The sequence below is a fragment of the Sardina pilchardus genome, chromosome 6 (assembly GCF_963854185.1).
Source record: "Sardina pilchardus chromosome 6, fSarPil1.1, whole genome shotgun sequence".
Lineage (NCBI taxonomy): Eukaryota > Metazoa > Chordata > Actinopteri > Clupeiformes > Clupeidae > Sardina > Sardina pilchardus.
Window position 1 is genome coordinate 26,901,092 of NC_084999.1, and position 27,682 is coordinate 26,928,773.

The 27,682-nt window shown below is 45.1% G+C and overlaps 1 protein-coding gene across 1 annotated transcript; it reads left to right on the top strand.

The window, feature by feature from the left end:
• The first annotated feature begins 18,118 nt into the window (after positions 1 to 18,118).
• Positions 18,119 to 25,884, top strand: tent5ba (terminal nucleotidyltransferase 5ba). Its single transcript, XM_062539255.1, has 2 exons — positions 18,119 to 18,552; positions 23,981 to 25,884. Exons 1-2 carry the CDS (start codon positions 18,397 to 18,399, stop codon positions 25,016 to 25,018), a joined length of 1,194 nt encoding a protein of 397 aa, XP_062395239.1. The 5' UTR covers positions 18,119 to 18,396; the 3' UTR covers positions 25,019 to 25,884.
• Positions 25,885 to 27,682: the final 1,798 nt, after the last annotated feature.

A 27,682-nucleotide genomic window follows, 5' to 3' on the forward strand; every position in this document is an offset into this window, starting at 1 on the left:
CTGACGTATATTTTTGAGTGTTGGTAGTTTTTTGGGTGTAATATAAGCATAGCTCATCTGAAGTAGCCTAAATCATATATTTTTGGAAAGCTTGAGGAGTGTAGATGTGATTTAAGCTGTAATACCCTTTGAACGCTTGGGGTGTGAATGCGATTTAAGTTACAAGTTATATTCCTCCCTTCTGCTTGAGAGGACCATAGGTCAGGATGACATCACCATTACGACTATATTTTTGAGTGGTGGTAGTTTTTTGGGTGTTGGGATTTTGTATTTAGCATAGAAGCACCATATCAATTCCTGCAACACCCTATAATAGTATGAATGAATTTCATAGTATCAATAGTATTAGTTATAAATTGTGTAGGCCTACCTTGCATTGACAGATTTGCCCAATTATGAAATGTTAATTCAACTTCATTGCTAGCAAAATTACCATGCAATCAAGCCATTTATTAGACATAAAAGCCTGAATAAACTAGCCTGGCAAGCCAAACTACACAGACATGTATAGTTTGGGGTCGGACCATTCACAGAGTTGAAGCCTGTGGGTGGGATGAACAGTTGTCTTTCAAACTGCCTCTGCATGTAATAGGCCAGCATTTGTGACCAATCGTAGCCGGTCGGCAAAACGGCAAATACATCCTTCTTTAAAACAAATGACTTGAGTGCTTCTTTCTGCTCAAACTTCAAAGAAAAGCCCAAGTTTAACTCTTCCAAATCCGATTCAAACGAGCGCGCTTCGTTAGCCTCATCCATCTTTTGTTTTTCTCTATGGTTGTGCGATACGGTCTCAAACCCAACTCGTTGAACGAGGACGCATGGTCCAGCCCCCTGGCGTCTTATCGGAAGCCGAAGGTGAGCTAAGGCGGGCTCAAGGACTCCGTACACAGATAGAGCGTTCTGATTGTCTAGGCTGAACTCGAGCCTAGCGCAGGCTTGTCCTCAACGGTGCGACCCTAGACCATCCCGCTAGGCAAAAATATTTTTGGCCGCTAGGGTGCGTCTAGATTTCTAGGCAATGAATAAACCAGATGAGCAACCAAACAATACGGTGCAGGGTAATATATGGCGTAGGCAACCATTTTTTCCCCCCGATTTCATCAGTTTTGCAAATGCACAATTCAATATAGCCTAATAACAACGCAATGAAACGCAGCTCACTTCCTTTCCCCGATTTGAATTCTTCGTTTTACTTCGTCACTGCTCGGTAATTTCCGTTTCTGATTTCTGATTGGATTCTGGGATCCTAATGTGTTTGTATCGAGGTCAACCATGCGAATGCGTGATAGCAGCCTTCTGAACCTGCTAGAAGGTGGAGATGGCGCCTTCTAACCCATAACTATGAGGCTGATTACGATTGATAACGCCCATTCAATGGACTGATAACGTCTGAAGCGGGCGCACCACTGACACTTCTGCAGTCAGCTGTTCTGTCACTATGACAACTTTTGCATTGCGTGATGAAGGAGTAACCATTGGGAGAAATGGGGGGAGGGCACGGAACCTCTGAAATCAGTGACGTGTTTGTTGATGCAAATTAATTTAGGCAAACATACAGCATACAAAGTGAAAAGATACAATGACTACACGCCAGGTGTTCAATACAAATAAACATAATATTTATAATTTTATGGAAAGGGGCTTTTAGAAAACCCTTAATACCCTACATAAAAATGTACTTAATTTTGTTTGGAAGAGAAATTAATCTAACATTCGGTCACACTTGGGTGCCAATGGAGTTTAGGTGTTAGCACTGTCGTAGGACAGCCTATTCTCTGGTATCTGTGTGGCAAGACAGCTTTCCGCAGAGGTGACTGGATGTCTGGGAAAGTGGTTGGGAGTGGCAGGGCAGTGTCTTATGGCTATGGTTATGGCTATGGTTATTTAGCAGACGCCTTTGTCCAAAGCGACATACAAATAAATAACAATACAAATTAAATTAACAGTGAACAATTACAAACTAGGGAGAATAGTAATATTATCAGTAAAACAATAATTTTAAGCACTAACCTAATGAGAAATAAAACAGTGAAATGAGAATAGCAATCAAATAAGTCACTCAGTTAATTATATATAATAATAATAATAACTAAAGCATGGTATGGCTAAATTTAAGGACAATAGCAAAATAAATTTCAAATTCTATCAATAGACAAATTATAACAAAACAATACTATTATACAAACCATAACACATCACAAACTCAAAGGACAAAGTGCATATTAAATAAATATGCCTTAAGACCCCTCTTAAAGGATCCAAAGCTGTTGCTGGAACGGAGAGCACTGGGCAACTCATTCCACCAACACGGAACCACTGAAGAATAGGATCTACAATTTGACCTAGCATGTATGGTTGGTCGACATAACAGACGCTCCTCAGAAGATCGCAATGGGCGGTTGGGAATGTACATCGTGATTAAAGAACTGAAGTAGCTGGGAGCAGGTCTTATGGCCGTGACAGTGAGGGTGTCCAGGGACAGTACTTGGCTGTCCCAAGACGGCGTCTAGTCTTAGGACAGTGCTTGGGTGTCCCGAGACAGTGCTTAGGTGTCCCGGGACAGTGCTTAGGTGTCCCGGGACAGTGTCTGGGTGTCCTGGGACAGTGCTTAGGTGTCCCGGGACAATGTCTAGTGTCTCCGGACAGTGTCTGGGTGTCCCGGGACAGTGCTTAGGTGTCCCGGGACAGTGTCTGTGTGTCCCGGGACAGTGCTTAGGTGTCCCGGGACAATGTCTAGTGTCTCCGGACAGTGTCTGGGTGTCCCGGGACAGTGCTTAGGTGTCCCGGGACAGTGTCTGTGTGTCCCGGGACAGTGCTTAGGTGTCCCGGGACAGTGTCTAGTGTCTCGGGACAGTGTCTGGGTGTCCCAGGACAGTGCTTAGGTGTCCCGGGACAGTGCTTAGGTGTCCCGGGACAGTGTCTAGTGTCTCGGGACAGTGTTTGGGTGTCCCGGGACAGTGTCTAGTGTCTCGGGACGGTGCTTAGGTGTCCCGGGACAGTGTCTGGGTGTCCCGGGACAGTGCTTAGGTGTCTCGGGACAGTGTTTAGGTGTCCCGGGACAGTGCTTAGGTGTCCCGGGACAGTGTCTAGTGTCTCGGGACAGTGTCTGGGTGTCCCGGGACAGTGTCTAGTGTCTCGGGACAGTGCTTGGGTGTCCCGGGACAGTGATCGGGTGTCCCGGGACAGTGTCTGGGTGTCACGGGACAGTGCTTAGGTGTCCCGGGACAGTGTCTAGTGTCTCGGGACAGTGTCTGGGTGTCCCAGGACAGTGCTTGGGTGTCCCGGGACAGTGCTCGGGTGTCCCGGGACAGTGTCTGGGTGTCCCGGGACAGTGCTTAGGTGTCCCGGGACAGTGTCTAGTGTCTCAGGACAGTGTTTGGGTGTCCCGGGACAGTGTCTAATGTCTCGGGACAGTGCTTAGGTGTCCCGGGACAGTGTCTGGGTGTCACGGGACAGTGCTTAGGTGTCCCGGGACAGTGTCTAGTGTCTCGGGACAGTGTCTGGGTGTCCCGGGACAGTGCTTGGGTGTCCCGGGACAGTGCTCGGGTGTCCCGGGACAGTGTCTGGGTGTCCCGGGACAGTGCTTAGGTGTCCCGGGACAGTGTCTAGTGTCTCGGGACAGTGTTTGGGTGTCCCGGGACAGTGTCTAATGTCTCGGGACAGTGCTTAGGTGTCCCGGGACAGTGTCTGGGTGTCCCGGGACAGTGCTTAGGTGTCCCGGGACAGTGCTTAGGTGTCTCGGGACAGTGTTTGGGTGTCCTGGGACAGTGTCTGGGTGTCCCGGGACAGTGCTTAGGTGTCCCGGGACAGTGTCTAGTGTCTCGGGACAGTGCTTAGGTGTCCCGGGACAGTGTCTAGTGTCTCGGGACAGTGTTTGGGTGTCCCGGGACAGTGCTTAGGTGTCCCGGGACAGTGTCTGGGTGTCCCGGGACAGTGGCTGGGTGTCTCGGGACAGTGGCCGGGTGTCCCGGGACAGTGTCTGGGTGTCCCGGGAAAGTGGCTGGGTGTCTCGGGACAGTTCACAGGCCACCAGCAACAGTACAGTACAGTTCTTGCGCCCGGGACAGTGTTTGGGTGTCCCGGGACAGTGCTTAGGTGTCCCGGGACAGTGGCTGGGTGTCCCGGGACAGTTCACAGGCCACCAGCAACAGTACAGTACAGTTCTTGCTCCCACTGCTACTGTCCGGGATTGTACACAATAAGAACTCCGCTCCCGCCTCAGTACACGCAAGAGAATGAGAGAGAGTACAGGGGGAGGAAGCAGTCATTAGTGGTGAAGAGAAGAGATGAGAAAGTGTACAGGGAAAGCAAGTATTCATTAGTGGTAAAGATATCATTCGAACAAAAATATGTTTGCCAAGGAGGTGATTGAGATGATGGTATACGCCACATTCATTTGTCTGCAACTGCAGTGGCAGCTTCAACCAGGTGATCATTATGGACAATCGTGTAGACTGTAGGACTGTAGGCCTAACCACTTTTCCTCTGATTGTGCAAGTCTATTCCTATAAAACACATGTAAATCAGAACGAGTTGCCTGGAGTGGTAGAACAGAATTGCTGATACCAGCCATATTTTCTTGATTACCATTCTTGATGAAAGTGCACTGTGTTGCACCCTCTGCTCTCCACTTCCCACATTTTCTATCCTAACCATATGGATCACGTGCGCACACATGTATGGTCATATATATTCTTACCACTTAAACCACACGCCACTCTAATTTCACAGCAGTGAAAGTTGTACTGGGACACAATTTCAGCAACTGAATTCCTTTATGTCCTGTTATTCCGCGCAGGAATTGTCATTGGAAATGGCAACTGAACTACAACTGTCATTGGACAACAACAGTTACTGAAGTCAGTAACAGCCATTTTAGCGGCCTTCATCTCTGAAAGCATTTACTGACCAATATGCAACGTCTATTTCACCTGAGACACACAATGTAATCAGTTTATAGTCCATTTCTTAAGTTTACTGACAAAAGATATAGTCTAGTGACACAGCCATGTTGAGATCCCAGTTTTGATGAGCATCTTGAAGAGTTTAAAAGAGTAATGTATGCAATATTAAGGAGCCTGGGGCTTTTGAAATCTGAGATTAACAGGCTCCTTGTAAATATTTTATGTGTTATAACGCTAGACTTCAAAAGGGCCCTCTCACCTCAGTTTATCAAGGTTACAATGCATACTCGCTAACTTGTTCTTCAGATGCTTCACCATAGGTGTTTGATTTATGAGCTATAGGTCTACTAAAGGATACTAAAGGATAAAGCCCATGGCCAAGCACCTGGGCCCAGTCTCAGCTGTGCTGACTGATGGAATACATTCTCTGTAGAAAGCTAAAGAACCACGACTCACAATGCAATGCGAAGTAATCAGTAAGCAGTTTAATTTAATCGTATTGAGGTACCTGCTATTAATGTAAATACAAAAGCTTCTCCTAGTCCAGTGCAATTCCTGCAATAATAATAAGTAATCCATTACATGTTGAATTGAATCCAAGTGATTTGTTTTGGAGATCCCAGATTTAGCCCTCTTGGAATCATCTCATCTTCAGCCAAATGTTGAAAACTGGATCAAGAGGGCATTAGGCTACAACTTATTCCACATCCAGGTCATGTTTTTAAGGCTTCCCAATTGCAGATATCAGCGATTCATAGCAGAACATGTTGAGACAGTTAAAGGGAGGGGAATGTTAGAGAGAGGGAAAGTGTTAGCAACTCAAAGTCAAATTTAAGTTGACAAATTTAAGCACCATGCCTTGGCTATTCTTCAGTCATTTTGGATTTAAAAAAAAAAGCATCTTTCAGCTGAATACAATGTAATATTTAAAGGGAGAAGAATTGAGAGGAAGGGAGCCGGTTTAGAGGTAGAGGGCTAGCTTTTCTTTTTCTTTTTTTTTTTAACAAGCAGATGTGAGGGCGGGTGACCATGAGCACCGGGCACTGATGCGGCTCATATGGAGCAAAGAGCAGGCCGGGGCAGGGCACGGCACAGCTTCAAAGGCCCGGCCTGGATGCCCAGGCTCCGCTCCTGTTGCGGTCGGACTGCGGCCGATTGATTTAGCCACAGGTCATTCGTTGTGTGCTGTGAGAAAGTCAAAAGATTTATAGGAGGGCAAGTTCCCCCCCCCCCCCCCCCTGTCTCTCTGTTGTTTGGTGGAATAGAGGAGGGGGCAACATGTGGTTCTGAACTTCAACTCCGTCTGAGCTGGAGATGCCAGAGGCCTGAGCCTCCACCTCCAGACCTTATAGAGTGATGAGGCTCCATCTGACTTTGGTCTGATTTGAAGATATCTGAGCACTCAAGTGTTGATAGTTCACCTCTGGAATGGTGCAGTTCTATGTAGCTTTCAAACCATTTTTTTTTCTTCTGTAAAACCCACACAGGCTCAGTACTGTGTAAGTCAATGATATTTGCTCATTGGTAAACCTTTCTAAAACTCAATTAGCATAATTTCAAGCATTTGACATTAATTCAGGTTTGTCAAAAATATAAAACAAAAAATCAGTTCCTGTAATTTTATTCTAAATACAAAAACAATCACACATGGGTAATTTATGTTTTTCATTTTTGCAATACTGTCTGTATTTGTCTTTACAGTTACAGTGCAAAATGACGATAGACGAATGTTACCATTCAACCACATCCTTCCTGAAGTGACGTCTTAGTACTGGTATGGTGTTCCAACATTAAATGTCAACTGATGGGAACATTAACAGATCCTAATTTAACACGAAGGGCTGTTGGATGGTTACATAAAGAATGGTACATACAGAATGATTACGGCCTTCCATAGATACAGTATCTGTGACTTGGAGGACGAGCATACTTTGTAGTTCTGACAAACAACTTCAAAAAAACAGCTCAGTGGGACATCTGGAGGTATAATAGGCCTACTTCCAACATTTCAGACTTCAATGTGAAAATGCCTCTAGTTCCTCTCGTCTGTATTTTCCTCTCAGTCCAGAGCTGAGATGACGTCAAACTGAACAGCGACGTACATATACCCTGAATACACACACGCACATTGGAAATAAATAAATAGTATTTCCTACATCTCTGGTCTAAACATCTCCGGAGCATTGCGCTATGAATGTTTCCATGTGTCAAAACAAAGCAGACGAGTGGCCACTAGTGCAGTGTGTGGAGGGGATAGAGCGGGGTATCTGTGCCTGGTATTTCCTACTGTTTTATAACGGGATTCTTTTCTATCCAGATCCATCAGTCTGCTTAAAGGACCTGAAGCTACTAGGCCTGGGTATTGGCCATGAGTGGGATATTTCCCCTGTTTGGGTGCAAACATCTGTTGGGGAAAACTTTTTTTTTTGGCAATATTTGCATTTCTGAGTTACCTAACCAGCGATGCACTTGCATGGCTAATTTGAACCACACTTTGAACCACACCACACTGGACAAAGCCAGAGATGGCAAAAGTACACACCTCCTACATTCAAGTAGAAGTACAAACACTTGTCTTAAAGTTTATAGTACTGATTCAACTTCTGTAATCAAGTTGAAGGAATTTTTGACCAGTTGTTTCTGGGCAAAGCTTGTGTAATACTAACTTAAACTAGGGGAGAGAAAGTAAAAGGTTACCAGAAAAATAAACACTCACAAGTGAAGTACCGATATCTAAAATTATCACTTAAGTGGCAAAAGTATATTTGTTCTTTGTTACTGGCCAAGTCTGGACAAAGCACCAGAGCATCATATTGAGCAGTAGGTCTCATGACGTATTGCGCACAATAAATAGTAAATAGGCCTATCAGATTGCAGATGTCAGCATAATCAGTCCAATGAAAAGTGCTGAGCCCCAGGGCTGGTGGAACATATGCCCAAGCCAAGGCTATAGTGAATGGGAACGAATATGGGCCAAAGGTAAGTCCCAGGGCTGGGGCGGATGTGTATGGCGGCTTGCATACGGTGCAGCTCAGAGCCTTCCTTTAAAGCGCCCTTCGTTTCTAATTGGATCAGTAACCTGGCAGGTAGGAGATTAGACACAGCCTAAGCAAAGGTGTGTCAGCAAGCTCTCACAACTCTGTTGAGTACAGAAGGTGTTAGGTAATAATACATAAAAAAAACGAGTGGACAGAAGAGTTGGGTCTTTAAAGAGCTTTTGCCCTATATCCCTTACTCTTAACTAATGACCAGGAGCAGGCCTGGTCTGCTCATAGACGTGCCTTGTTCAGTATCGAGTCACTATAGTTCATCTTCCTCAGCTTCACGCTTCAGTCAGCTTATAGCTGCGCCTTGTTCAGTATCGAGAGTCACTATAGTTCATCTTCCTCAGCTTCACGCTTCAATTGGCTAGTTCTCCTTGATCAAAATCAGTTTCATCAACCAAGTATGTTGACACAGGCAAGCAGTTCTGGCTGTCTACATTTCATGCCAGACAAAAACAGATTATCAACAGAAAACAACACAGGGTAAAATAATGACATGGAAAAGCCACAGATGAAACAAAGTTCAGAGAATTGTCTAACTGTAAGGCCTAGTGGAGATTTATGTACTGAAATCTCAGGCACTAAATAAATGTTGGCTCAGTTGTTTAGTCTCATTGGTTTCAATTTTAGACTTAAGCAGGTCTGCAAAATCGTAACAGAACACTTTGTTCTTCAGTGGCCTCTGTATCAATGCCTCTGACATCACAAGTTTTAGCTTTTTTTGTTTGTCTTCCCGACTCTCTTGCATTTAACCCTTGCTTTGCTTAGCAAACAGCTATCCGGTTCAAAGTTCAGAAGGACCACCCACGCTCTTTGCTCTCTGTCGATGTGTAGGCTTTTGTATGGTCAGAATTTACTGTCCGAAGGTGAGAGGTGGCATCCTGTCTCAAGATCAGCAGTTCAGCTGGAGGCTTTGCCTGCACTCAGCACTAGTTCCGCCGCTGTGTTTCCTGCCAGTCGTGAGGTACTGTTCTCCAAAAACACAGTTCAGGCTCTGTCACCGGGACTTTCATTTCACCTCAATCCATTCTCCGACTATGGAGAAACATATGTTGGACTAAACTCATACAATACCCCAAATCTATTAAACCCATATGTTTAGGAAGAGGAATACAATTGTGTACAGTATGTATTGTGTTTGGCCTATTCTCCTAATGGCATTGCGGTTTGACTATGCAGCATTTTTGTATCATGTATCAGAACAGTGTGTTATGGCTACAGACTACTGAGTTTGACCTTTTTGATTCCCAAGCTTACCTTGCCTATATACCTGCCTAAGCCTTCCCCCCCATTGGCCATAGTCAGATATCCCTGTCATTTCTTCATCAAATCTACACAGAGATGAACATCTTTGTTCAGTTCTCTGTATTGTGCACTTTGGGTTGAAATAGGGAATATTTTTCATGTTATGCTGACACCATCTTCAGCTCAGTGGCTCTCAATGGACTGAAACGAAAGCTTTCCAGTGATCTTACTTCTCTCTCCCGTGGTGGTGTTGGCTTCCCCCTCCAGTTTCCCTCTTGTATTGGACCATTTGCCAAGCTAATTTCTGGGAATCATATCACAGCTACAGTATATCTGCCAAATTTTATTTGGATGACAGACAGAAGAGTTAACTTAGAGTTGAGAGAGGATCAAGGTGTGTGAGAAAGAAAGAAAGAAAGAAAGGAAGAGAAAAGAGAAAGAAAGAAAGAGCAAGCAAATTGCAATTGATCTGGACTTTCGACTCAAGGCTGACTGTGTCACATCTTAGCTCATATTGCTTCTTTTAAGTGGGTAATAAATGTTTATGCATTCTTTTATGTATATATATATATATATATATATATATACAGTATATAGTATACAGTATATACTGTATATATATAATAACACTAAATAAGCAGTGAGGTTTCAATGATATGGAATATATACAGTTATGTACTGTAGATGTACAACGCAAACGTGATGAGTGGAGGAGTGGGTTGTGTTTGCATCAATTATGAGAGTGTCTCCCTTGGAAACCGTAGTGTGTGCAACAGAAATGTGAACTTCGTGACCGGGTCAGGCCTTATCAATGTCTGGTAATCATGCAGTGACTGATAAAGAATGAGAGTTTCCCTGCCTCCATCTCTTAATGGACACCTTACACAGTGTCAGACTCATTTATTTCAATCCTTTGCAAACATTTATTTTTGCTTAGGAGATGGAATAAAATGAATATGGAAAATAAAGCTTGCGTTTATATATTTGAAGTTTGATAACAAATCTACTGTAATGTGTGTTCTGATAAGCTTTAGATATGTCTCTCTCTTTACGCCTATGCCTAGTACTTGAACACAGAAATGAGGTGGGAGATTTTAGATAAACAAAATGTGTTCTGAATGTACTGAACAGTAGCCTACTGACCTACTGGATGGAGAACTGGATAGAGGCTCCTTCAAAATATTGAATCTAAGATGAGATATTTTTTTTCATATCAAGTAAACAAAACCACGAACAACCGCAAACCACTGAAGTAAATTAGAAGTAATCTTAGACACAGTTTAATGAGGTTAGTGTCACAACTGAAACATGGACATGACCCTTTATGTCCCAGTGGCTTCCTCTACAGCTACTTAGAATATAATATATTTTTTTCCACAGAATGACTTTACTTGTGCTGTGTATCTGTTATGTCACTCCGAGACCAGGAGGTGAAGAAGACACAGCTGCTCAGCATCTGGAGCAGTTATTATGTCATCGCCTGGCCACTTATTTCACCAGGTTACAGTCGCTCGGTCGCGTCGCCCTGTTTTGAGCAATAACAATAAAAGGAGCACTGATAAGTGTGTGGCTGTAAAGGTGGCAGAGGCTTCTGCACTAAGACCTGCGGGGTTTTGCTGACAGAGTCATTAGTGGAGTCATTGACATGCTCACAGACACACACACCCCGTATACACTGACAGAGAAAAACAAAGACAGACATAACAGAGACTTGCATAACGTGTGTGTGCGTGCGTGTATGTGTGTTGATATATACATTACATACTGTGCTCTTAGGAGGATACTTGATGTTTGTCGCAAGCAGTGAACAACTTATGAATACTCTTGGAATGGTGCAATGTCAGAAGGCTTGATGGAGAGAACAAGATGACTGTAGAACTGGAGAACCTTTCGGTAGTTCTTGTATATTCTCTCAAATGTTCTCTCACTATTGAAGTGTTTAAACTGAAAAAAAAAAAAAAAAAAAAATCTGCTTCATGTTAATGATTAAATTTCCACTACTGCCAAAGGATGAAGAAAGGGGGTGGGTTGATTTATGGAAGGTCTTGGCGTTTTCTAACTTCTCACTGTGATAAGAAGTTGTCAGCAGGAACTTAAGCTCAAAGGCTTCCCTGGAGTACGATCAGAAGAGAGCCTCTGGCAAAGCCCAGGTCAATAGATTCCTCGGAACTGCAAATTCAACCCCAGAAGGGCATACAGTGATGACAAATGACCCTGATTGAACTAGGAATCCGATATTGCCTTGAATACTTCCTTAGGTAACATTTTGTTTTTGCATACAGCAGAGGGAAAGACTGGAGTCGACCCCGAATATGACTTCATCCGAGAACCAGATGACTTATTCTGTAGGATTGAGGTGGGACTAACAAAGAAATTGTTTAACATAGACCTATCGGAAGAGAAAGTCCGTAATGTTCCATGGAACTTCTGGCTTGTGGGAGTTAAGATGCAATTCAAGGAACAAAATCTGGGGTTTTATGCCGGATTGGCCGCCAAAGTATCCCCGCTCCTTCTCCCGGGTGGTTGTCTATGTTTGACTCTCCATTACTACTGTGCGTCTTGCATGCACTGCATTATTAGGCCTTGGATGTGTGGTGGCGTGGGACAGCGACGGGTGGTGCGTGGTGTCAGTTTTACAAGCTGCACACTCCACCACACTGCTGACCTGCAGGACTTTATGACCTCACCAGCATGGAGGCGTTGCCAGAGAAAAGCCTGGAAGCAGGGCCTCTGAAGACCATATCCTCTCTCTCTCTCTCTCTCTCCCTCTCTCTCTCCTTCTGTGTGTGTGTGTGTGTGTGCGTGTGTGTCTGCCTGCCTGCCTGCCTGCCTGCCTCGCTTTCTGTCACGCAGTCCTCTGAGTGTGGGAGTGAGGAGAGCCAAGAGGGTGTTGAAGATGAGTCTTGTCTGTGGTGTCCTCCTCTTCTGGTATTCCCAGGTGAGCAGGGTAGGGTAGAGTGGTGTAGGTAGGGTGTAGTTAGAGTTGAGTAGAGTAGGGTAGAGTAGTAAAGTAGGGTAGGGTAGGGTAGGGTGTAGGTAGGGTGTGGTTAGAGTTGAGTAGAGTAGAGTAGAGTAAAGTAGGGTAGGGTAGGGTAGGGTGTAGGTAGGGTGTGGTTAGAGTTGAGTAGAGTAGAGTAGAGTAAAGTAGGGTAGGGTAGGGAAGGGTGTAGGTAGAGTAGAGTAGAGTAGAGTAGAGAGAGTAGGGTTGAGTAGAGTAGAGTAGAGTAGAGTAGAGTAGAGTAGAGTAGAGTAGAGTAGAGTAGAGTAGAGTAGAGTAGAGTAGAGTAGAGTAGAGTAGAGTAGAGGCTGGGAAGGAGAGAAAGAAAGGATGGTGGGGAGGGAGGAAAGAAGGGAGGGGTATAAGTCATTGCATAACTCAGGGGAGAGCGCCTATTAAGGCTAAGAGATCAGTGCGAGCGCTGAGACACCCTGGAGCATATAGCTGAGGCCTGAGGCATTCCTGGGGGCTTGCTCATCCCCGGGCGTCCCGGACAGCAGTGGACTCTGAGACTGATCTGCTGCTGCTGCTGCTGCCGCCGCCACCGCTAGTCATGTCTGTGCTCCTGCCATTGGGACCACAGTCTATGATGGGACACATGAATGAGCCATTCACAGGATAAGGCATGCAGGCTCACTTTCCCAGACAGAGATTAAGCCACGTCCTGCAGTAATCTGCGTAGGAAATCGAGAATCTCCACTCTGAGCACTGGTGAAGAATAGCAGCTCTAAACAGTCTCTAAACACTGTGTGCAAGTCCGCCCCCCCCTACTCTCTCCCACCCACCCACACACACACACACACACACACTCTCTCACATCCGGTGTGCCATGTGTTTGCAAGCATATTGATGAGATGTTGTGTGGAGTCCACATTTTCAGCGCAATCACTGAGATTATGCAAGATCACACAGGGCCCTGGACAGTTTGTCCACGTTGGCTTTGCACTGTTTGGTAACTGAAGAAGAAGCAAGCGGACTCTTGGCTGCTCATCATGACAGATTTATGTAAATAGCTGTTTGTTTTTACGGGCCTCTGAACTGTTCTATTTGTCATCACTGTTGCTTTGAAGCATTTGTGTACAAACCAAGCTATTCTTATACCCACAATTATTCTAAACACACCCGCAGACTATTACAAAAAGATGTCTGCTGTTTGTTTGAGTCCCTAATCTCTTCCATGCCTTGTTTCTCTTGCTGACAAATGAATGCAATTCACTGTTGTGCAACACCAGCTACCGTATGGCTGAACTTTGAGCTGGTGAGTTAACATGACTCTAGCAGCTATTTGGCTCCTCACTACACCCCCCCCCCCCCCCCCCCCCCTCTCTCTGGATATATTGGGTGACAACTCATAAGCTCATGCAACAGATAGCCAACTCGTCACCTGTAGGGGGAAAAACCCTACACATCCATGCGTCTTCATTCCCCACGCTTCTGACAGATGTGGACCTAGTGGCTGCTTTCTCACACGGCGCCACATGATTGAGAGGTTTTGTGTTGCTCAGTGCCACGCCCCTGATGAGAATGACGCAGGCCTAAAAATAAACAAGACAAAGGAACAGGCAATCTCTCAGGAGCCCATTGACCACAGGCCTTCAGGGATGTCAACTCGTGAATGGTCTTGAGAGTAATTGGCTATTTGGGACTATTTGGCTGTTCCTCTATTTGAATTCATGCGTCATCACCCAGGGAATCAGAGTCGGTTTCATAACGTCTGATAGTCTGGTAATGAGCACAAAGCCAATAGCACAATTCTCAGTGGGCAATATTGATCCATCCAGGGGCCACTGGAGATTGCTGCCACACAAACTCAGTGTTAAAGTATGAAGCTGTGTGTGTGTGTGTGTGTGTGTGTGTGTGTGTGTGTGTGTGTGTGTGTTTGTGTGTGTGTGTGTGTGTGTGTGTGTGTGTGTGTGTGTGTGTGTGTGTGTGTGTGTGTGTGTGTGTGTGTGTGTGTGTGTGTGTGTGTGTGTGTGTGTGTGTGTGTGTGTGTGTGTGTGTGTGTGTGTGTGTGTGTGTGTGTGTGTGTTGAGGGGTGCGTGAGGGGTGGGTGGGTGCCACCTCAGAGAGCAGAGCTAAGATGTATCGTAGGCTGCGAGGGCAGCTGTTTCGCCTCAGCAGTGTTGGAAGCGATCAGCGTGTTTACTTTTCACCCCACAGCGAGAGCTCTCCTCCTCCTCCTGCTCTCTCCCCATCAGTAACTCCTGGCAAGCAGGGCCGTGCAGCATGCGTCTCCAACGAGCCCTCGTGCGTAATGCCGTTCCATAGGCTGCCTGCAGCACAGACGCTGATAAGAGCTGCTGACGTTGGTCTTGATTCTCAGGCCGGGACCCGACTGTGAGCCGGCGGCGCAGCGCTATACTGGAGATAAATTGGTGTGTCGCCATGGGGAGCAAAAACAAGTCAGCCGTGTTGTTTAACAAATGAGCTTTTTATTACTGAATTCACTGCACGCTTTGTTGACACTCCCACCATAGCGACTGGAGATTAAATCATAAAAATGCGTAAGGACCTGAATGGACGACTGACTTTTACACAAAACAGCACAATACACACACAGTAGGCATACTACTACAGCTACCACAACAACTAACTTCTACTAATAATTATAATAGATATCTAAATTAATACTGTGATGCAAAACATTAATAGAATATTTGCATTTGGTAAAATAGGAGTTGAGAGAAATGTGAGATTCTGTGTGATTCAGACTAGATTGCTTTACATAGGCAGATTGGTATGCCAGTCATGCCTTTGGTCATGGCTGTCTTGGGTCTGTACGTCAGAGGGCCTAAGTATTCCTGGGCCCCACTACTCATATTGCCAGTGAACGCACAAGTACTATTTGGACGTTTTCTAAACATAGCTGTTGTCAGCAGATGCTCTGCAGCGATGACAGAACTTACAGCAGCTTTTGTAAGGCATGGCATGCCAGGAAGGTTCGCTTATAGCACTCACAAAAAAGAATGTCACCAAACTGACAGGTAAGCAATGGTATAATTGCAGTTACACATAACTGCATTGCTAGTGTATAGCTCTTGAGGAAGGAATCCTCAGCATGTTCATGATGGGAGCTCTTCCGTGACTTGTTCAGCTCGGTTCACTCCTTGGCGGCCATGAGTCATTGTGTTGAGCTTGGTCATATCTATTTACAGATTTGTCTTGCTCCGTGATGTCAGTCTTGTGACATTCCTGTAGGCGAGTGACAATTGAATAAAATAGCAGTTGAGCCTGGTGCAAAGACACCTAAATGTTGTCCCCCTTTTGTTCAGAGTATATTCTTTATGTTAAATCAAGTTATGGTGAATTAATGCAGGCCATAACATACCCCATAAGTTTCAACTTGACAAATTAGATTCAACTTAATTTGGGATAGAAGTTACTACCAGTCAACTCCTACATGCGGCCTTAAGGGCTTTCAAATAATGGCGTTGTCTTCAGGGTATTTGCCATGGGTGTGATCAAAGGCTCATGTTCCACACCTATACATACTCACACCTAAGTTGTTCTTTAGTAATCCAGATGGCAAAGACACCCACCCACACACAAAGAGAGAGAGAGAGAGAGAGAGAGAGAGGGAGGGAGAGAGAGAGAGAGGTTTGGTTTATCAGAAATGAAACTGAAAAACGTGTTCATATTAAGATGTCGTCAGAAACCAAGGCAACTATTAAACACTGAATTATATGACAAACACACAAACAAATATGACGTGTCAGCTGGTACCCGAGATAAAATGCATTATGAAGGTCAAGTCGGACCTACACACCATTTCTGACTTTAACAACAACAACAGCCAACAACAACAACAACAAAGGGCCTGTATGACATAGTTCCTTTTAAAAGGTCAGTGAAGTCGGGTGTTATTTATTTATTTCTTATTTCGTCTCTTCTGAGTGTTTGTGTCCAGTCCACCTGAGTGCACTAAACTAAAGCTCTCAGCGTGGATGTGATGTCCAGTTTGATCCGACATTCGGTGCAGCACAAACATGGCCCCATCTGCTCTTATGCGACTCTTATGGTCACGGGAAGACCTGAATGTCAAGTACATCCTTTTGAGTTCATCTCATCTGGAGAGTGGCCTTTGGTCTGGAACAGCCCAGGGTCGTCTCTCTCTCCCCTTACACTTGGCCTATTTATAAACAGCCAATGCAAGAGAGCTCTTGTTCACCTGTCCGAAGGCTGCTTGCGTCAGACAAGTGTTTTGTACTGATGCTGAATGACCACTGAGTACAGTTGCTATTGGAAACAGAGGTATGTTGACATCACGGTTTTTTGAAGAGCTCTGCTGCACAGGGTTTAGCTCATTGGACCTCTCTGGTTATGCACACTCACACACAGACACACGCGCACACACACACACACCCTCACACTCACAGAGATGAAACATCCATGGACACTTAGTCATCCCATTTCCCAACGTGGCATTGATGTCACGTTGCAAGACTTTATCCTTAAGGAAGCATACGGAAGCGTAATTAAATTATGGAAAAATACAACACTGGTATGAATAGGCATGACTACAGTGGGTCAATTAATAATCTCACAAATAGCATGAATAAATAACACTAATCAAGAACACAAGTGTTCTAAACTGTGAACAAGCAAACAAAATACTCCATGAAAACACTATTCTTTTTAAAGAGCATTGCAAAGCGCTAGCTGCAGCTGTGAACATGGTTTTGTTGGATCTGCACTCATAACAGGGTTAAAGGTCATGTCGGTTTTCTGTTTTTGTTTTGGAAATGAGATCCTGTGTCTGACCATTTGAAAGTATGCTTCAGTGGGACATCATATTGAAACAAGAGCTCTGAGTGCTTAGTTGGCATATCGGTTGTGCCAGCCAGGTGCGACTGTGAGAGATTAAAAAATGAACATGCAGTTGGTGGAAATATGGGGTTGATAGCAGTCTAGTGGAAATTGATAGCATATCTAAATTCCTGGAGAATCAGCTCAGTATCATACAGAAATGACTTTCCATCCTGTGGTTATCAAGCCACAGGAATCATAATCAGGTCAGGCTTAGTTTAACCAATATCAATGAACGTTATCACTAAAAGAAAGAATATCTCTTTAAAACAGGCTGTCCAGGTATTCGTTGTCCTTGAGAGCTGAGTATGTTCCATTTCTTAGCCACAATACAGCCTGCATATGACACACACACACACACACACACACACACACACACACACACACACAAGCCAACATAAATGCATATGTGTAATTTAAACATAGATAGATAGACAGATAGATAGATAGATAGATACTTTATTCATCCCCAAGGGGAATAGAAATTACAGTATAGGAATCAGCTGATGCTGCTATCCTGATTGTTGCAATAGCTTTTCCTGCTGGATTCAACACTTTGCTTCGAAAGCAGCTGGCCACTGGGTAAAGAGATAAGTTTAATAAAAAATGGCTTGATGATCTAAGAACAACTTCATTTTATTTCTAGTAGGCCTATAGCCTTGGTGGTCTATTTTTGTAGGCCTATTTTGTATAGTTAAGCCTAAATTAGATTCTGAAACAACTTGAGGGCGCATTAATGCAAACCAATATTGTTATATCTCATGGTTCTAAATATGATTACCTTATAGGATCAGACATATCGTCCAGAGCGAGCCAATGTGCACCAGTGAGGACAGACAGATAATGTCAGCGTGCATGAAAATGTTCATGACGTTGTCATCTGCGGAAACTATATTCCTTTATTTCCCTCAGCAATGCTAAGGTCTGATGGCAACATTTAGCCTACTCCTACGGTTTCAAGCCGGGAGTAGACCTAGGCTTTCCGTCCTCGTAGTGGGCGGGTGCAAAGTTGGTTGTGGACTTAAAGAGCTCTAAGGGGAGTTGACGAGTTAGTCTAAATAATTAAAAGGCGCCGACTCCAGCCAATCATGACAATCTCCTAGGTATAAGTCCCTTCGGATACTCCTGTCAAGCAACACAGTTGTCTGGTGAATCAGCGTATGAGCACACAGGGTTGGAAATAATACCGTCGTTAAACTTTTGCTGGACTTCACGAACGACCGCTCAGCACTTTTGGCATTAAGCTTTGGCCTGAGCAACAGCTCCAGGAATTAATAGTTTTTTTTTGCCCTGTCTGAATCGGTCAGTCGGAGCAAACGACGTGGTGCTGGTAGGAAGAAGAGCGTCAGACAAGCAAAAAGGAAGATAATTCAGTGATTCGTTCGGCTGCCATAAAGCCATGTCCTCCGGTGATGCGTCGGAGCAGAGTCGGCGGTTCTGTGTGCTGTCTTGGGAGCAGGTGCAGCGACTGGACTCGATTCTTGGAGAAACGGTACCAATTCACGGACGTGGAAACTTTCCGACACTTTCCGTTCAACCTCGACAGATTGTGCAGGTAAGCTGTGATCTAAACTTTTCCTTTACTCTGTCAGTTTAAGCACATGGCCTGTTATCAACTTATGTCATTGAAATTTAGATAAAGTATCATTTCATAAATAAAATATAGGCTATGCCATAATGCCAATAACCCGATATTGGGTAACTCGTTACGTCATGGGAATGAAATCTCATTGTAGGCTAGATCCACTTTATGAAAGTCTTGTCTAGAGGAGAGATATACTGTAGAATTTGAATTGTTCTATCCAAAATTGTGCCAGAAAAGTTCATTAACGTTACCATTTGTTGAGGCCATGCATTCACTTATCTGACATTACACTGTCTGTATAACCTGAACTCGGTCTGACATCGTGACTGTGATTTAGTCCCCTCACGTCTTCATAACGTTTTTCTTGAATGGCACATATTTATCCCTTTACGGAAGACTGGCCGTCTCGGTGCCTTTTCCATGACTCTCATCACCGATTGATCCATGACGTTAACGCGGAATTGCCGTTTTTCTTAAGGAACGCTCTAAGTTTTTATCGACCTCTTAAAACGATGATCCATCATGGGCCAATCCAGGCTGGGCAGTGTTGTGGTCGATCACAACTGGTCCCCAGTGGTCTGATTTAACGACCATGAAACTTTGCCTATAGCCTACTGATTAGTTCTGCAGAAGATCAGAAAAAAAACTATTGCAACGGCAGTAAGCTATGCCCTAGGAATGATTCTCACACACACACACACACACACACACACACACACAGCAAGAAGTTGTTTTGTGCAAGACATCAGAAAATCTATTTGGTAACCTCCCTGCATGACGACGAGTCCTCCTGACCCTGTTTGTCACACTGAACTTTGGTTTAGAGACATCTGGCGTGGAGAGACTTCGGGCACGTTTGAGAAAAATGTGACTGACTCAGAGGTTTCTCTACAGTGTAGCCTACTTGACCAGTGGACAAAGACATGAATCAGTTTTGGCTTTACCTCCCTCCATCTCTGGACCGCCACCTTTCTATCCACTCGCATACCACATGGCCCAGACATTACTCCCGTTTCCCGTGAAAAGCCCCAAAAAAGCTGCTCTGACTGCTTAGTGCAACACACACACACACACACACACACACACACACACACACACACACACACACACACACACACACACACACACACACACACACACACACACACACACAGCTTGTCTCAGCAAAGCCTGAGACAATCTGTTTTCCAGATGAAATCGTTAAATGGTGTCAGAGTAGGCTACCCCAAAGAATCACATCTACAGTTGAATAAGGCTGCTTAAAAACCAGCTGCTGTTTGTGGAAAATCCTTCAAGTATGATTAGTTTCCAGAGGTTTGAGACAAGGAAGGCTACAGTAAATACATTTTTTTGTGTGTGTGTCTTCAAATTGTCATCCATTATCTGATCATATAAACATAGAATCTGCAGTCATGCCATTACCAGTTTTCCAAAGTCACAATGAAGTATGTTGACCGAATGAGTCTTTCATTTTCCTTTTGCTGGAGGGCAGTAAAGGGTGGAATAGCCACAGGACAAGCCTAAAAAAGCCATTTGATGTGTTTTCTACCTTGGCAACTCTTAGCATAACAGTGACACCACAGGAACTAATATGTGTGTGTGTGTGTGTATGTGTTTGTGAGTGTGATGAATGCAGACTTTTGGATGGTGAGAAGCTTATGCTTTTGCTGGGGCTAACAAGATGCTCTCTTATAGCCAAACTCTTTTAGGGGTATTTCCTTGCAAAATGGGACCGGAACAAACTGTCCACTACTACACGGTAAAAATCCTCTTAGGGAGAAGTCACCGGCTGGTCAGGGATCAAACTGGGAACTAGGAAGGAGCAGAGTGGACAAGTCGTCCACACGGGTTATATGGACTTAACCTGGGAAAGTAAATTTACACTCTGAGGTTGGCATGTTCCCCAGCGCTGGACTCTATTCTATGCCTTCCGTCTGACCCAGTAGTTTTTAAATAACCAGCTTAAGACTCTGACTTGCATGTAAAAGGATAGCTGATTACGGCATTGACCGTAATCTGAGCGAGGGGGGAAAAAGTTCTCAATGAGGAAAAGGTTGAAGCTGTGGTGCTTGTAAATTGTGGACCCTGGTATAATTGAGCAAATCATTTCTAGGGGTTTCGAAGTTATGATTGGAAGCCTCAAACAATAGTGGCAACGGTGCACTATGCTCCAACAGCGCAAATGTAACCAGGGCAACAAATGCAGTGGAGTCAATATGCTCGGACAGAGAAAACCAGCAGTTTAGAATGAACTCATAAGCTAATTACATATAGTGTGATGTTTAGAAGATTACACTGAGACAAAGCATCTGATATATTCTAACTTAAGGTGACCAGATGTCTGGGACCAAAGCTGGGGACATGTCCCCTGAAACCGGGGACGTCTGGTCACCCTATTCTAACTTATAATTGATCAAGACTCCTAATCTGTAATTGACTAAAGATTGAATGACTAGACACACACACACACACACACACACACACACACACACACACACACACACACACATACACACACCTCACACACACCTCACTACTCACAAAAAGTCAGGGAGATTTGGCTTTCGGGTGAAATCTGTTGGCCTTCGTTCCAATAAATTGTGTAGAGATGATGAATTCACCATTGCATGCTTCTACTGGAATGCCCTGCTTTCATGATATAATACCATTGTAGCTTGAACCTTTTACATTTTCCATCAATTTCACCCAAAAGCTAGTTAGCCTTTTTGTGAGTAGTGCTAACTCTCTCCCTGCTTATTCTCCCACTGTAGAAGTGTGGCGTTAACTCCCTGTTAACTCCCACCCTGTTAACTCTGCCATTGTAGAAGTGTGGCATTGACGCTCCCTGCTAATTCTCCCACTGTAGATGTGTGGTGGTCCCATTAAGCCCTCATGCTTGGGGCTGGGCTCCTCGCTTCGCTCCACTCCAGTAGCTGCAGCAGAACATGGCATGTCATGCGCCACTAAGCATGTCCCTTGGCCAGGTCCCTGTGCTGGACTCTCAGCTATGCGCTGATGTGCTCTTGGCAGAGAGCACGTCGGCGCTCACACCGGAGCAAGATGAGGCCCGCAGATGTGTCTCGCCTCGGCGAGATCTCCATGTGCTGTGTAATTAGATTTGTTGGGACGTTTAGGAGCCCATAATCTAATGAAGACTGTTCAGTTAACATGTACTAGTTACTGCGAGTGCACCTAAAGTTGAACATGACCCAAGTCATGTGAAGTGAACGCACTAACTGCCAAATGCACACATATGGTGTCTCAAAGCCTCTCGTCTCTGGTGCGCGGCCTTATCAACCGAGCCAATAGGTCGGCTTTAATCACCTTTCATTGGGTCTTTTTTTCCCCTTAGGTCCTCTTGTGTGATTGGTCAATTTATTATCTTACTGTCATTATGGTTGAGTTGAATCTATAGCATCAGCACAGATAGTATAGATGCCATGGCTGGAGTGGCTGTGGGTAATTGTCAACTGAAGCAGTTCAATATCTTCCTGATAATCATGACCGTGCTGTTGCTGCATCTTTCACACTGATCGCTTGCAGACATTCTGTTTCAGTGAATGTTTAACTTCCAATCATGACTTGCATGACAAGTCTGTATATTCACTTTACATAACTATTTGCGTTACTATTTGTCACATGTTTCGGCACATTCTTAAACAGACATGACTATGCCCTGACTGTATCCTTGTGGGCTCAATTAGATCAGAGATCTGGCTCTCTTATTGCCCCACATGGTCATGCAGACTGTGAAGGCTCCATTTTATTTGACTGTCTGCATCCAAAAGCTCCATGCTCCGAGATTTGGCAATGTGCAAACTGTTGGCTTTAGGTGTGTTTGAGGTCTAGGGCAGGGTGCCGTGTAACCGGTGTTGTATTGAAGCGTGGTGAAGCCCTGCACTCGTCTGGAGTCAAACTGGAGTCGAACCCAACGGCAGGATTTGTTCGGATCTGGACCTCGAATCGGAAGTCGAGCATGCTAGCAATCGAGCTAAAAGCCCATGCTGCTAGCGCTCTTGCTAGCACTAATCTTAAGGTGTCAGGATGGAGGTTGACACAACGTACTGTACATACTGCAATTATAGACCAGCTGGCTACGGGTACACCTGGACCTGCTGAACTAGTGTCTGCTAGCCATTCTGTCACTCCAGAGATGCCTGGTTGCTGCCGTTGCCTCTGCCGTGTGTCTGAGTGAGAGACTGAGAGACTGAGGGACGAACAGAACCTGCTGTGTCAAAGGGAGGGCAGGCACTTCACAGCCAGGTGTCGGTGGCCTCTCTGCCCTCTCTTCCTCTCCTCTACCCTCTTCTCTCTTCTCTTCTCCTCTTTTCCTATACTATCTCATTTCTCTCTTCCTCTCTTCTTGCCCTTTCCTTGCCCCTACGATTCTCCCTTCCCTCCTGTCTGCTCACCCCCCCCCCTCCCCCTCTCCTTCCAGGTCCCCCACCGTAGCTCAGCAGGCCTCGGCCTGTAGGGTCCTCGCTCACTGAGAAAGTGAAAAGCAACGCTGACCACCTCTGGTGACCTCCCTGCTGCTCAGCCATGTGGATTACAGCTGGGATTAGCTTGAAGAGCTCCTTTGTCTCACGCGGAATGTGTAGCATTGGATATTGGCAACACTTCTCTTTTTTTTTTCTTTCTTGAAACTATGGTAGCCCCCAGCTTATTCTTTCCGTGTGTGTGTGTGTGTGTGTCACACTTGTCATAGATTTGACTGACTTTCTCATTTTAACACCAATATGGCCATGAAGGACTACACTGCTTCACTTTGTTCAGTTGTTCTAGACCCTCCGGTCAGAGACCAGATTGTGTGCAGAACACATGACATTCCGAAAGCTATTGATCTCGGTTTCCAGTAATGGTTGTAGCCTATATTGAGAAATTGTCAGTTATCTTGGTTCAGTGCGTGGGTTTGTTTGGGTAGTCACTGGACATTACCGTCAAGGGCAGGACTGTCAATATGGTGAAGGGGTATATGGTCATGCCGGCTCATCTGACCTGCTTAGAAGTGTAGCTTTGCTGCTCAACAGAGTTCTGCAGGCCCTGGGGGGAAAGAGGAGTTTATTCAACTTGTGCGTGCATGTGCTAATTTAGTGGGAAGATTTATTTCCTTATCAAACTCATTTCGTGAGCCAAGTGGGGATTTCCCCACTGAACGTGTAACAAACTTATGCAACTAGCTCAGTAAATGATTATGAAGGTAGAAGGCTGGTTTGCTCCTTTAGGCGTTACTCAGAATTTGTGTTCATTCTCATGCTTTTATTATTATTATTATTATTATTATTATTATTATTATTATTTATTATTATTCCAGTACATATGTATTGTGAGTTTTGTGCTTTGCTGTAAAACGGAGAAGCTCATTCTGATGCGACCCTGTTGTCTTCTTCTGCTTCAGGTGGTCCGGGCGCGACTGGAGGAGCGGGGCGTTGCCGTGCGCAACGTGCGACTCAACGGCTCGGCGGCCAGCCACGCGCTTCATCAGGACACTGGACTCGGCTACAAGGACCTGGACTTGATCTTTGGCGTGTCGTTACCGGACGACCAGGCCTTCCGCCTGGTCAAGGACGTGGTGTTGGACTGCCTGCTGGACTTCCTGCCCGAGGGCGTGAGCAAGGAGCGCATCACGGCACTGACGCTCAAGGAAGCCTACGTGCAGAAGCTGGTGAAGGTGTGCAACGACACGGACCGCTGGAGCCTGATCTCGCTCTCCAACAACACCGGCAAGAACGTGGAGCTCAAGTTCGTGGACTCGCTGCGGCGGCAGTTCGAGTTCAGCGTGGACTCCTTCCAGATCGCCCTGGACTCGCTGCTGCTGTTCGACCGCTGCTCGGAGACGCCCATGTCGGAGAGCTTCCACCCGACGGTGCTCGGGGAGAGCGTCTACGGGGACTTCGAGGAGGCGCTCGGCCACCTCTCGCGGAAGGTCATCGCCACGCGGAATCCCGAGGAGATCCGCGGCGGCGGCCTGCTCAAGTACTGCCACCTGCTCGCGCGTGGCTTCCGGCCCACGTCCGAGAACGACATGAAGGCACTCCAGCGCTACATGTGCTCGCGCTTCTTCATCGACTTCCCCGACATCGGCGAGCAGCAGCGCAAGCTGGAGGCCTACCTGCAGAACCACTTCGCCGGTATGGAGCACAAACGCTACGAGTGCCTGGCCACGCTCCACCACGTGGTCAACGAGAGCACGGTGTGCCTGATGGGGCACGAGCGGCGGCAGACGCTCAACCTGATCTCGGCGCTGGCGCTGCGGGTGCTGGCCGAGCAGAACGCCATCCCCACGGTGACCAACGTCACCTGCTACTACCAGCCGGCGCCCTACGTGCGCGACATCAACTTCAACAACTACTACGTGGCGCACGTGCACTCACACGTGCACTCACTCCTGCCTGCCTGCAGCAGCTCTTACCAGACCTGGCTGCCTTGCAACTGACCACAGAGACATGGCACACAAACACACCGGAACTGTGAAACATGAGACTTTGGAGAGAGGAAAAAAAGACAAGTTTAAAATAAATAAATAAAAAAAAATGTAAAAAAAGAAATCCACACATACAGTATGTGTATCTACATCAAAAACACACATGTGCGCTGAGCCCGGCCCCTGAGCTGGGCCCTTGTGGAGAAATGGAACATTTCTGTGGAATGGACAGGAAAAAAAAATTTGGCCGTAGAACATTTGTGTCCTAGGGGGATATAAAAGGAACTTGACAAAAAAAAACAACATTATTTTTGGGGGAAAAGGAATGGTAATAGGATGGATTTTGCCAAATGGGACTGGAGAGAAACAACCCCGTACTGCTGTAGATCTTGAGCCGACACATGGCATTTTTGTTCTCTGGTGTCTTTTCTGTGGGACGTTTTGTCCTTCCTCAAATGTAGCACGAACATGTCTTGGCTTGGGTTTGCAGCAATGTATGTTTCTTTATGTCTTTATGAATCTTCTAAAAGGTTTGATAAGTTCAAAGGAATGCTGCATTTTTCTTGATGAATGGTCTACGCAGTGGAGTTTTTTTTGTTGTTGTTGTTCTTCAGAATGTTTTAAATCAACTTCTTTTTATGAAAGGATGTTTAAAGGACCAAAGATGTTTGATTTTTGTTGTCGTCGTTGTTCAGAAGGGAATGTTGTTCTCAATTCCAAGTGCCTAACACAAAACAAATATTCAAAAAAAGAAACACCTCCAATGTGAGAGCTGAGCTTTCTCAAGCATTTTTCTTGTCTCCTAAGTAAATGTAAAACTCTATTTTCAGGGATGGAGGCATTAATTTTCATGTGATTAAAAAAACAAGAAAAGCCCACTCGTGTTTCCAGAACTCTTTGTTGGCAGCATCTTCAAACTGGTGTGTTCATTCAAGCCAGTGCTCTGTTTCTGCACTAAACAAACTGTTTCCACCTACACAACCTTTCTGGAGTTATAAATCACGCCAGACTCTAAACAGAGCCATGATTGGTATCTTCAGTGGCCATAATAAATCACGAGTCCAATGCATATCAAATGTCAGAATGTTTACAACAATGTGAAGCCCCTTTTTCTTGCACAAAAACCTCAAGGCAAAATTGTGAACTTGCTCCTACTTTGTGGTCTGCTAAACTTACAAGCTGTTAACTAGCTATGCCCTGTAAGTTTTAAACCTCCAGGCCTGGCTGTTACTGTCCAGTAGGTTTTACACTTTCAGGCTGTTAAGTAGCTATGTCCACAACATGTTAAACTTCCAGGCTGTTATAAGCTATGGCCAGTAGTGTTTCACCCCTGTGGTGGCTCTGACCCTGCCATGGACCATGTTTGTAAGCTCACCCATTGGCTCATGGTGCTGTTCCATGGATCCATTACATTTCTCAGGACCTGCACCATCCAGATCCTTTCTTCAAAGCACAAAGCCAGCGCTTTTTTTAGTGTCACACTAAACATGCAAAACAAAAGCTGTTCTGTTCTCCCACCCATGTTGCTGTTCGAAACTGAATCCAGTTGCCCTCCATAACACTAGAACACCGTATCCATGTCATTGTGATTTTTCTAAAGCACAAAAAGCCAGACAAACATCCAGAAAGTCTTAGATGATTGAATGTGTCAAAGCCTCCATGGTGTAAACATCTGTTTTCCAAGTGTGAATTTAGGAAGACAAAGTGTCTCATGCTGGGCTGGTGAACACTTCTCAACAGCACCTCATCCATTCAATGAAAACAGATCCAGACTGAGACCACATGTATGGATCTGGTCCACTGGCAATCCTTCAGTGCATACTGTAATTGCTTGTAGTCAAAGCAACACACACACACACACACGCGCGCGCACACACACGGCAACATTCAGACTTGTGTGAATCTATGTTTGCTGTCGATGAAAGTGAAGCAGAGGATTGAACTGGCCTTCTGCTGAAGCAAACTTTCCTTGCCATCTTGCCTTGATTCAAATCTGTCTAACTTAAATCATTAGCTGTTAAGTAGTTTTCATGACCAACAAAAAAAAGTATCAGAAGAATTCTGCGCATCAGGAAATGACTACTTTCTCCACCATGCCTTGGTCCAAAAAGATGTTGTACTTGCATACAGCACTGTGTAAGCAACTAGATAGGCCACAGAAGTTTTCCTTCACACCGAGAGACCTGGTGAAAAAAAGGTGTGTGGGCTCTCGACCGTTTAGAGTGTACAGTCATGCTAGATTGCCCCGTGGGGAGATGCAGGGGATATGATCCATTTCTGGCTCACATGTGGAGTGTCGGATGCATTTGGTAAGTAGTAGGTCAAACAGGACCAAACACTGCAAACAGTAAGTACAGGATGTCTTTGATAATGTTTGTCTTAATGGAATTCTCATTTTTCATTAATAACTTCCGCTCACTTTCATAGGCCCATTCAAAACTTAGATCTATGTGTAGTATGTTGTAACTGGAATAGACCTGATTTGCTCATTCCAAATGTCAAGTCAGGAGCAGCTGAAAAGGAACTTGGCAGACGACCAGAGTCAAGCACTTGCAGTGCATATGTGCCGTTTGGCCTTAGGCCATAGATAGTCTGGGATATTCGGATCAGTGCTGATAGACATTAAGAATGTACAAAATCAGGAACAGTAGAGAGGGTTTCATGTACAGTAAGTGT